Below are 12710 nucleotides of genomic sequence, written 5' to 3'. Positions count from 1 at the left end.
TATATCTAGTAACATTTTCTGTTTAAAGTCAATTTTGCCTGATATTTGTATAGCCACGGTAGCTCTCTTATGGTTGCTGCTTGTATGGTATGTCTTTCTTCAACTTTTTATTTTCAACCATTTTTATCTCTGAATCTAAAGCATATAGGTAGTATAGTTGGATTTAAAAAATCCAATCTGATAATCTCCAACTGGAGATGAATTGTTTAATCTAGTCATATTTAATATTATTACTGATATGAAAAAATTGATGTCCACTATTTAGCTTTCTGTTTTCTGTATGTGTCATGCCTTCTTTGTTCCTTTCTTCCTCTACTGTTCCTCTTTCCATGTTATGTGGGTATTTTCTAGTTCAACATTTACAAATCTAACAAAACATTACTACAATCATTACTTATGTAATGTTATATCTTTTGAGGAAGTGGGAGAAGAAAGTAGAGCAAGTACATATTTATATTTATAGAGTTTGCTAAATCAATCTTCTTATTTTTCCATTTTTTTATTTTCTTCATTTCTTACTATGGGTCTGAGTTACCATCTGGTTTTATTTCCTTACTCCAGTACAGCTTTGTTTCCACTCACCTCCTCTGTGCTGTTATTGGCAAACATTTTACATCTGCAGATAAGCCCAACAATAAAATTATATACATATATATGAAAATATATACAAATATATACATATTGTTTATGCAATTATTCTTTAAGTCAGTTAAGCATAGAAAGAAGAAATATGCCACTGTATTAGCTTTTATAATTAATTACATTTATCATTGCCAGTACTCTGTTTTTTCATGTGAATTTGAATTACTATCTGGTATCACTTGCTTTCAGGCTAAAGAACTCTCTTCAGTATTTCTTGCATGGCAGTTTTGCTAGAAAAAAATTCCATCAACTTTTGTTTATAAAGGAATGTATCTATTTAACCTTCATTTTCTAAAGATAGTTTTACTGGATTTATGATCCCTGGTTGAAGTCTTTCTTTCAGTACTATGAATATGTCATCCCACTGCCTCCTGGTATCCAATGTTTCTGATAAGAAGCCAGTTGTTAATTTTATTGAGGTTCTCTTTTACATGATGAATATTTTTTTCTCTTCCTGCTTTCAAGATATTCTCTTTACTTTTGGTTTTCAATATTTTCACAATATTTTCACTGTATGGCTACAAATCTCTTTGTATTGTTTCTATTTTGAGTTACTTGAGCTTCTTGGATGTGTAGATTAATGTTTTTCATCAAATTTGGAAACTTTTCAGCCGTTATTTCTTTGAATATCATTTCTACTGGTTTTCCTCCCCCTCTCTTCTCCTTCTTATACTCCTATTTTACGTATGCTGGGTGCACTTAATGGTGTCCCACATTTCTCTGAGGCTTTTTCCATTTTTCTTCATTCTTTTTCCTCTCTGTTCTTCAGATGGCATAATCTGTAACTGATATAACTTCAAGTTTGCTGATTCTTTCTTCTGCCAGCCTTAATGTGCTGTGCAGTCCTTTTAGTGAAATGGTTATATTAGTTATTGCATATTTTACCTCAAGAATTTCCATTTGGTTCCTTTTAAAAATAATTTCTGTCCCTTTATTAATATCTTACATTTGATGAAACATGTTCTTTGAACATATTTATAATGGCTGCTTTGAAGTCTTTGCTAAATCTAACGCTTGAGTCTTTTTAGGAGCAGTTTCTATTACCTGCTTCTTTTTTCCCCTATGTACAGATCACACTTTCCTGTTTCTTTGCAAGTCTCATAATTTTTTATTGGTAATTGATATTTTAGATAATATAGTACAGCAATTCTGGACACTGATCCTACCTCCCTGAGTGGATGTTCCTGTTGTTTGCTGTTTTTTTTTTTAGTAGTGACTTGGCTAAACTGATTCCTTGAAATTTATTTCCTCTGTAGTATGCAACCTCTGATGTTCCTGCTCAAATTTCTTCTTGGTTTTTAATCTTTTATCTGGCAACCTAGGAGTTTCCTTGGGTTAGCATAGGTCAAAAGTCATGATTAAGACCCCTTATCCAGTTAGATTTTTACCTTTTGCCACTGAATGTATATGTGGCTTGAAGGCTGCTATCACAGGTCAAGGAGTTTATGTTTCTGCCTCACATTCAGCCAGGTAGTAGTAACTTGGATTTTTCCTCTTCGGTTACCTCTAAGAGGGCACAGCCTTATGCACGTACAGTCTTCCAGACTACCATGGATATGTACAATTTTATTTTTAAGCCTGGCTTCCTAGGAATGGCTCCTGGGTCAGAGTAGTTTATTGTTCAGCCAGTGGTTAATCAGAGGTTGTGCTTAAGTCCTTAGTGCCAGTGAGGCTCCTGACCTTTGTTGTTTGATCTGTGTGAGGCTTGGGGACTGCTTTAAAGTCCACCTTATCTCCTGAGTGGTACAGTCTTGTGCTTACGCACAACCTTCCTGCACAGTGTTGACTATGATCCCAAGAGAGCTCTTCTTAGCTGTTCTTTTGATTAGTTCTCTCTGTTAACAAATTTCTGATTACTCAGTCATTTTGCCTGTTGTAACTTGTATCATGGAGCTATGAGTGCCTTCTTAATTGTTCTCCACTAAGATTTTCATTGTTTTTGATAATACTCTTAGGAATGGAATTCTCCATGATCTGTTCCACACAAAGTCAGTTCCTTCAGGTAGAATTGGGAGTTCTTCAACTGTAAGGCCTCCTTCTCTCCCTAAGCAGAACCTTTATGCCACTGTGTAAGAGCTAGGGGCAAGGACTGTGGCCCACTCTCCAAGAGTGAAACCTTTTCTTTACAAATGGACGCTGGGATGGTTTTTGGCTTGTTCCTTCTGGCATGAGCCTCTGCCCTATAAGTAAGCTGGGGTTGGTGCAGTAGGGGTTCAGGATTGTCAGCAAGCTGTCCCCAGGTGAGTGCTTCCAACCTCTGAGTGGGGACTGGGAGGGGGAAGAGAAAGCTGAGTGGAAGAAGAAAGACCTGGTCCTCTTGAGTTTGCCTGAACAGAACTTCTGCAAAACAGACCTAGGGAATATGAGAAATATCAGAGGCCTGCCCCTTCCAGGGGCAGGTGAAACCATAGCTCTAGTTTAAGAGCTGGGGAAGAGGGAGCCCCCAACTTCTTGATCACATCCACTTGGTTAGAGCTCCTTGAATAGTTTTCATAAAACATAGTTTGGAGGGGGATAAGAGCAGACTAAATGCCATAGACTCTTGCTGTTCTTTCTGAGACTTAACAGATTTTCTTGAATGAATGTTTCTCTATTAGCTGTATGCTCCTAGGACAATTTCCAGGAAGTAGGGATGATTGTTTTGTTTAATAATTTTTCTCCAGTTAAATGGTTATATGTTGGTGAAAGAGTTCATCACACTCCTCATTTTGCCATTCTGGAAGTCCCTCTCAAAGATCATATTTTAAAATGTTAATACTGGCCCCCGAATCAATCTTATTCACTTACAAAATTGTTTTTTCTATTTCTAACTTGTATTTGTTGTTTCAATATTCTTTTAAATATATTAGAATGTCTTTTCCCCTCTCCTTCCACTACTAAAATGTAATTTGGATTTTTTGTTATCCTTTTAAAACATTAAATAATTAGTCTTTGACATAATAGCTTGCTCAAAAGTTCTCTAAACAGCTAAATAAATTATAGCCACTAATTCTCACCTTTGTCCATATGCTCATGGCTACTTTAGACCTTAATTTATATCACTCATATGAAACCTAGCATGTATTAGGGATGCTTACATATATAACTTTGAGTACCATAAGCTCCTTCATCTTTGATTCCTTAGAGCACTGCTTTCATACAGTAAGCACTCAAATATATGTAGAATGAATGAACAGGAAGGACTATTTCCTTTAACAGAAATAAGCTATCTTCCCCTAAAAGGTTATGCTTGCTTAAATACTGGCTGAATCTACTCTTTATTGCAGGTCTTCACCTCCCATTGCTACATTCACAAAGCTGTTTCCAATGATGCATCCGGAGCCCCTTTTAGGTCTTATAAGCTACCACACTAGAAAATTTTAAAACACTCTTGGTTAGTGTAGGCTTTATTTTATCTAGAGTTAGAGAGTTGTACTACATGACCCAAAGACCCTTATCAGCTTCAGGTTTTGATAACAAAGGAGATCTTTGTAACTCTTGACTAAACCTATGATTCCCTTTAACACTCTTTTATCAGAAAACCCTATGTATTTTACTCAACTCTTGAATACCTTACTTTTCCTCTATAAAAAGGCAGCTTATTTCCAATTAATCTGAATCCCCCTACACATGTAGCTCAAAGTGACATCACCATCATTTACTGACCTCACATAAGACATTAGCAGCACCAATTATCACATATCTCTTGAAAGAATATTATTCTCAAATTAAAGTTACACATAAACAGTCAAAGTACTTTACCTGTCTTCTAGAGCCAAAACTCGGCTCTGGATATAGCAGTTCCATAAAGACTTATACAGAAATCCTAATAAAGACTGATGAAGTATGCCACCCAATGGATGTACTGCCATACTACACTCATAAAATACACACATAACATAGGTTAGCATTTGTAATCTCCTTCAAGTTACCAAAATCCACTAGATAGTAACAGCAGAAACACTGAAGGGAAAGGAAAAGTGGTCACAGCAGGGAAAGGACAGCCTTCAAGAGCAATGACACCTTGATATTCCAGTGACAACTTTGATATACAACCAACTCAAGGAGATCAAGGTAGAGTGGTAACAATGTGCTTAAAAAAATACAGCACTTTACTGTACACCCCTCCCAACCTACAATGGGAGCTGGAAAACTATGTATGGAAACAGAAGAATTAAACTCAAATCCCTGAGACCAACTAGGCTATAATTCTTACCCCCTTGCTGTATAGTTCTATTTTAGAAATTGTTCCTTCAATATGACTCAGATTCAACCACTAGTTACTAAGTACCTACTATCTTCCAAGGCACTGTTTTAGATGCTTTCATACAGATTCTTGTTTCATCTCTTCAGAGTTTTATTAGTTTTTCTCCTAATAGCTTACTTCCCCTTGAGACTTTTTGTTCATTCTCAGGGGGTCATGGGGTTCTTTTAATATCTACAGGGCTTAATTGTGGAAGAATCATCGAATAGGGCACTTGCACACATGAAGAGATGCTTGTCTAGGTGAGAAGCTGAAAACACTCACCTAAGAAGCAAGGAAGAGGGAAAAGAATCAGTAACATTAAGAGGGGCAGGGACAGGAGTCATTTTTATCCTATCATATATCCATTGCTTTTCTCCTGCAGTATGTTGAGAAGATATCCAAACTGAAAAGGGTTAATATAAAGTTCACAACCCACTATATAATAGTCACATTATTGAGGACTGTAGAAGTTTCTACTATTAGAGAGCAACTCTGTACCTTCCCTATGGCTTGGCCCTGCCAGAAGCGAGAAGCACAGTAGAGAGGAGAAAGCAAGTCATAATCAACAGTTCTGAGTTCCAGTCTCATGGCAGCAGTGGGGCATACATTTTAGTTCTTCAAATATTCCTGATATTTAAGAAAATTCTTGTTGTAAATACTAACAAAATAATATGGACGAGGTGCTGAAAGATGGAAAATAAATCCCAAGACTAAACTTATACTCAAAATTTACTCTAGGAAACTAGAAGTCTTATCTAATGGCACAAACTTCTAATACTCATTTTTATATGTGGCCAACGTGTGCTAGGCCTATGGGGCCCCACAGGATTTTACTATTCCTAAACTTAATGAAAGAAACAATGCTTATCTATGTAATATTACCTTACATTTGTATACTACATTACAGTATGCAAAGAGTTTTCATGTCCATTATTTCACTTACACAATTCCCAACATAATGTGAATACATAATCCATAAAAGAACATTCATCAGATGATTACCTCAAAAAAGTAAAAAAAAAAAGATAGAGAGATAGGTAGACAGACTTGACATAGCAGTTATAATGTTGAAAAATTGGGGGCATATGCAACACACAATTCTATCAACTCAAAAATGTTGTTTTTCCTCTGAATTCCATGCCAGGCCTTAGGAAAAACATGATAACCATACCAATGTATTTTACAGAAAAAAAACAAACCTTGAGGCTCACTGAAGAGAGACTGTTTTTTACCCACCTGGAAAATGGAAAAACACTGGAATCCAGAGGCTTAAGTTGAAGAGAAGGTGTTCTGCTTTCTTCTCCAACAGATGAAAGCTGGCCTGGGCTATCAATTCCCTCATATCCAGTTGTCTTATTATTCAAGTCATCCATATCTTGAATAGAAGGGATCTTCAGTGGATTAGTGAATACCTAGTAAAGAAAGAAACAATTCATTAAAATCCCAATTTCAAACTAAATACCAAAGGATGAGTCAATCCTCTGATGCTAGGAAAGAACACTTGGCCAAATAAAAAGAAACTGTTTCCTACACAAAACAAACAGTGCGCAGTAATGAACACTAGAACACTGACCCCAGGCATGTTCAGTTATAACCTTATCAGCTGGACACCAACAGACCTCCCCAAATCACTTATTGGCTCCTAGAGTCATCCCACCCACAACACAAACCCAGGTCCCCTAATCAGTGTCTAATTCTCTACTGTGACCCAGTTTAAGGCTGAGTTTTCACTCCTCTGAGATCTGTGATGAGGGCAGGGATGGAGGGAATAAGCACTGCAGCAAGAGTCTGTGCTGGTCTTGGAGAAATGCATGCGAGACTAACATGTATTCACATTGCACACACACAGAGACATGCATCTGGGATCTTGTGGGAGAGCCAGCTTATGAAGATAGTATGAATGATGAAGGTGAAGGAGTATAAAGGGGAGGTAAACTGACTGAGGACAGGGCAGTCCCAGGAAATCTCCCAATCTCTAGATTAGACTATTGAGCCAAGACATTAGGGTATGAAACCTGTTTATGAATACACCTGGGTCTTGGTAGGGTGTCAGAAGAATTAGTATTTTTTTGCCTCTATCCTCACCAGTCTGACCTACCCTGACTGAGTGGGTGGAAAGTGAATCTAACATGCTACTAGCAGATATCTCTGGGAAAGAGGGTCAAGAGGAAAATCATGCAGAAAGGCAAGGTTGGGAGGGGAAGATATATGGGTGCTATGGTGGCTGTCAGGAAAGGAGTGTCCCTGAAAGGACGGCCAACCTTATTGCACCCTTCAGCGTCCGGAGCTGGGCAACCATGTCCGAGAGACAGTGCTCCTGAAAATTCAAAACAGCAGAGTCTTTATAAAGCCAGCCAGCCTGAAAGCAGGGATAGGGAAGGGGCACAAAGAACCACCCCTTCTTCCCAAGGAAGGAGGAAGGAATCACCCCTGAATCCTGGAAGAAAGGAGACTGAGGAAAACCAGACACTCAACAGGAGCAGCCTGTATGAGGATGGAACATAACCCTGAATATTCTGTGACAACAAATATGACATTCACACTGTCCAGAATCAGTACTGAATCTAAATATGGGCAATAAATGATTTGGCTCATCTATTTTTGGTGATCTGAACATCAGTAGCAGCAGATCAAAGCAAAATCAAAACATCCAATGAAAAAAAAGACCACTAGAACAAATGGTTCATTATTTCTATGCAGCTTTCAAGAGTGCTGCTTCCTTCAACCTATGTCTTCTGTTGGGGAAAATTTTATGTGAGAAAAGGATGAGGGTGGGCTGTCTCTCACCTGGTGGCTGTCATTTTCCATTGGCAACTTCTTCTTCTCAACAGTTTGATCTCTATAGGAGAAGATAAAAGTGCTATTTAGTTCACTCATGAAATTTCTCAGTCTGAAATGGATTACCATTGTAGATTTAGGCTGAAATGTTCCTTCTAAACTAGAAATAGTGTGAGCCTCTTTTTGTAACTAAGGGTTCCTTCCTGAACTCTATGATTAAAGAGAGCTTTCAAATGTCCTATCAAAAGAGGAGCGGGGGAAGGAGAGAGGCTAAGTCAACCACTAGTTGAGACATTCAGGAGATGATTACAAAGAATAAAGAATTAGAAGAACAGAGAGATCAATAGGGAAATCATTATAAACAAAACAAAGAAAGTCATCTCTCGTCTCAAAATTCCCCTGTCCTATTAGGAAGGCTCAGGCTGCACTACTGCATGATACAGAACACCACCTCGGGTATACTCAACTGTTTCTTAGCTTTGTTCAAGTACAGGTCTTCATCAATGAGTTCTTGTTCCTCTGGAACAGAGCATCTCCTGTAGTACAGAGAAGAAATCATCTTTTGGAAACAAAACGTGTCCTTCATTTTTACCCCTTACTTTCCTCCCAACTATGACAAGGCAGGTTAACAACCTTCCAACGTTATAGAGTTCAGACTCTACCCGTATTACAAAACCTGTGTGCAGGTTAACATGTAGCAGTTCTTATTTCGAGGTATATCATATCATTATTTTTGGTGCATGTATCACCTTTCTCCCAAGTCATTCAAAGTACCTGATAGCTACAAAATTCATATTATGGTGGACAGCATAAAACATAATCTCTATATTTACACAGTGAGGTTCAAGCACAAGAGACTTGCTTGAGGTTCCACACAAAGGAATATTGCTGAAACTAGAACCTAGGCCTTTTGCCTCTCGTCTACTAGGAAAGTAACTCCCAAAGTGCAGTCTAGAAGCAGAAGAATCCCTAAACTATGTGATGATGCCTGAACAAGAAAATCAGAGGCTATGACAGCAGCAAGAAGAGACTAGGAGCTTCCATTATAAAAAAGAACAGAACAAAGATTAGCTAAGAGGAGAAAGAGAGGATTCTATAAATGAAAAGACATTTGCTATATGTAGTATTTAGCTTATTCTGAAGAAGAGAATTTTGGGAGTAAAAGCTGAAAAGAGTACTAGAACATGTATTCAGAAAATTCCTAGGAACAAATAAACAAAAATTAGTAATAAGTGGAAACCCTATGTTATACCCATTTTATAAGGCGACAAAGTGCCCTGAGAGGTTATGTCTTCTGGACTAAGTATAAACTGATAGGATATACAGGATTCAAAAACTGAGACTTCTAAGCACTCTGTCCCATGTTTTAATCACACAATCCCAGTTACTCTCCCTGGAGAGGTACTGAAGCACATCTGGAGACTATGGGGGAATGCTTGCTCATTACAGACCTGGACTTCATTTACTTAATTTTCTCCCTTTTAAACTTTTACTTTTTCTAAAAAGCATATTCTGGGTTAGTACCTTTTCTCTGTCAGGATTTACTCTGCAGAAAAAAAATTAAGAAAGTCACAGCTGAATTGAAGCAAACTGAGTTATTACTATGAACCTATGAGACTGACTTAGATCAAAAATATCTGTTAAATTGAAATGAATGCTTATGGCTATGCCAGGCACTATCTAGATGTTAGCTGCTTCAAGGAATATATTAGAAAGACAAACATACATTGAATGTACAATAGGTACTATAACAGATTCAGGTATAGGAAGCATATGAAGAAAAGCATCGACTCAACCTGAAAAGTAAATCCCTTATTCTCGAATAGTTTACAATCGCTTGAAGAGCCCAAGTTCATACACATGAAAAACATCCGAAAAATTCAAATAGTATGTGAACAAATGTCAAGAATTAAATACCACAGGAAGCCAGAGTAAAATCACTGTAAACTACTGTCAACAGAGAAGTATCACACAAAATAAGCTTTCCAGACAGATACAATTTGGATGCAGATGGAATGCAGAAAGCCACTGTAAGCAAGTGGGATGACAACATCAAGTCATGGAGGAGGGAATATGTGTGGCACGTGCAGGGAAGAGTGAAGCTACAGGCCTGCTAAAGCAGAGGGTTTGTGTTAAGATACAATGAATAATAAGGCTGGATAGGTAGAGTGGGACCAGTTAGCACAGGGGCTTGAATGCCAGGCTGAAGACTGTGGATTTGAGATGAAGAACGTTTTAGAATATAGAGACAAATCAGGTGTTATCTCTGGCATAATAGTGAGTCTTAACCTTACCTGTACTTTGGATGGGAATTATAGTAACAAAACCATCTTGCAGGTAATGTAGATGGATCAACCTTGCCAGGAAGCTTTCTCCATTTAAGACATTCATCACATTGTACCCATGTCTGATCAGGAATCTTCCTGAGTGAAGGAAAACAGAAGTATGACTGTATATTCTAGCTCTGTGCTCTGTCTTATATTAGGGAGGCATACCCTAAAAGCAAAAAAAACATGATTTTATATATGAAATGTGTTAGAAATACTATAGTTAGATGTCTAAAAAAAAATATATATATATATATCTTGATCTTCACAGATAAAATAATGATAGAACTAGACCAGATATGGATATGAAAAATAGTAGCAAGTCTTAACGTGGTGAGCTACCATGTTATAGAAGTCAATAGTATTTATCCCAGAATCTCTCTTTTTTTTCCTTTTCTTTTTTTAATTAAAAAATTTTTTTGCAGGGGGAGTTAATTGGGTTTATTTATTTAGTTAATTTTAAGTGGAGGTACTGGGATTGAACCTAGGACCTTGCCCATGCTAAGCATGTGCTCTACCTCTGAGCTATGCCCTCCCATCTATCCCAGCATCTCTTGTTCTAAGCAAACAAAAGGATAATTTTAACTTGAAAATTCATTAATCAGCAAAAAAATTTATATATATTATAGTATTACTAAAAAGTAAAACCCATAGTATCATTTTATTTGCTTCTATACAATCCCATGATAGATTTGAAATGCATTTCTGAGAGTTATTGAAGCATCGTCATCAAAATGTCTATCCCATTTCCCTGCAGTCTCCCTAGTCCTCTTTTTTTACCTTTCAAAATTTCTTTGTTTATACTTAAATCAAAATTTTATTAGTTTGATATTCCCAAAGTTAATCCGAAAAAGTAACAAATTTGATTACATTTCATAACTAGAAATGGTGGCTCCAGTCCAACAACTGGGTTAAATTATTAAGATAAAATTCTTCAAGAGTTCTACTTTTAAAACACATACCCATTTCCATCTCCCCCAGGAAGTGTAACCCAATGACCTACACTTTAAAGTGAATGTGTTTCTCTGTTAGAGGAGGTGGTCCATATATAGCAGAAGTAGTCAGCATCTAATATGTGAAAGGCAGATCAGAGTGGGAAGGGGAAAGGCTGGAGAAAAGCACAGAAAGAGAGTAGAGAGGCACCTAGAACCAAGTTGTAAACCCTGTAATTTAGCCTAGGACAGTTTTCTGTATGTTACATTTATACTGCTCTTATACTAGACATTTTAATAAAGTAGTGTGATTCTTTTATGTCTTAGTTCAATATTTTTCTTATCTTTTTAAATAGTCCTTTTTTCCTACTTATAAAAGCAATATCAGTGTATATAGAAAAACTAGAAAACATATAAAGATATAAAAAAGAAAATAAAAGATGCTCATTAAGTCTACCACTCAAATACAATGTCCCCTTCTTGTTCAAGACTCTGTTTTAACAAAGAGAATTCATACACATTTTTGGACACACAGCTTCCTATCTCCTAGCTGCAGGATGCTCCAGGCTTGCAACCTCTAAGCTCTAAGCTCAGGCCTGACCTCTGGTGTCTATATATTTCCATACAGCGACTGTTTTACTTAGAGCCAGAGAAAGCAGTTTCAGCAGTAATGGAAACAGAGAAGAAAGGTCCTATTAGCTTTGGTTTTACATGCACATGCACAGAAGAGTCTCTTGCAGAAGCACGCTAATATTACTCTGTCAGGGACAAGCATTAGAGACAGCAACTCCCTGCCTCAGGTTACATGCAGGCCATAGTAGATCCTTTCATCCAGGCAGACAGGAGAGGCTTTTAGCTCGTGCTTGTAATAAATAGGTAGTTGCAGGGGCTATGACATATCCTTCTCATTGCATCCTTCCAGAAGGGTGTTGTGATTAAGAACTTGGGTTTGGGAGCTGGGCTGCCTATAATTTTGGACCTTGGATCTACCAGTTTCTACTTGTCTAGTCTTGAACAAGTTATTTAAGCGCTCAGTGTGTCAGTGTCTACATTTGCAAAGAAGTAATAATATCATCTGTCTAGTTCACAAAGTTGTTGTGATGATTAAATAAATGTAAAAACATGGAAAGAACTTAGACAAGTACCTGACATATAAGTAAGTACTTAATAAATAATCATTATTACAATTCTATCTCCAGAAAGGCTATATAGCATACATACACACACTCTAGGAATATATGAACATCTATTTTATTGCATTAGTCACTGCTTACTTAAAAGGCAAAAAAGGCATCTCATCTTAATCTGCATTTCTTTGAAAATCATGGAGGTTGGGCATGAGCAAGGATCTTTAGAATAAGACAGTGATATTCATATGGCAGTGAATCATGTTGCATTTGGAACAAAATTTTATATCACACATTTGTCTGATGATTTCCATCTAAAAAAACAGGTGCTTATCCCAAAATGAACTTTTAACACTCTAGTCTTTGTCTTGATGGTGTAATTGACTGTATACGTGTTATTACCCACTCTATCCTCTGTGTTATGCTCCTTTCTTGGCTTACTGAGGCATTTCATCCTGATCCACCATTCTGTGTATAATTCCCTGTCTTAGATTCAATAAATTCTACATTTTTCTGATGTTTTGGGTTCTCTATTTCTATTATCAAATTTCTTGGTACGGTTCCAACAATGTTCACTAGGAATAAAGGGAAGGGAAGTTTGCTAAGATTTCTGAATGCCTACTATATACCAGGTACTGTGCTAAAAAGGTTATGTCACCTTATTGAATATACTCAGAGA

At 37.1% G+C, this 12710-nt stretch overlaps 1 protein-coding gene across 4 annotated transcripts in view; it reads right to left on the bottom strand.

The window, feature by feature from the left end:
* The window catches only part of MORC4 (MORC family CW-type zinc finger 4), a 50149-nt gene that overhangs the window by 5848 nt on the left and 31591 nt on the right, over nt 1-12710 (bottom strand). For all 4 annotated transcript variants that reach the window (XM_074359907.1, XM_074359905.1, XM_074359906.1 and 1 more), the window contains 4 exons: nt 9940-10068; nt 8113-8181; nt 7655-7706; nt 6104-6279 (listed from right to left, as the gene is read on the bottom strand). In XM_074359907.1, the coding sequence (XP_074216008.1) occupies nt 6104-6279; nt 7655-7706; nt 8113-8181; nt 9940-10068 (426 nt within the window). The remainder of the gene's footprint in view (nt 1-6103; nt 6280-7654; nt 7707-8112; nt 8182-9939; nt 10069-12710) is intronic.

The sequence above is a fragment of the Camelus bactrianus genome, chromosome X, assembly GCF_048773025.1.
Source record: "Camelus bactrianus isolate YW-2024 breed Bactrian camel chromosome X, ASM4877302v1, whole genome shotgun sequence".
Taxonomy (NCBI): Eukaryota; Metazoa; Chordata; class Mammalia; order Artiodactyla; family Camelidae; genus Camelus; species Camelus bactrianus.
This window is presented reverse-complemented; position numbering and strand designations above follow the sequence as displayed.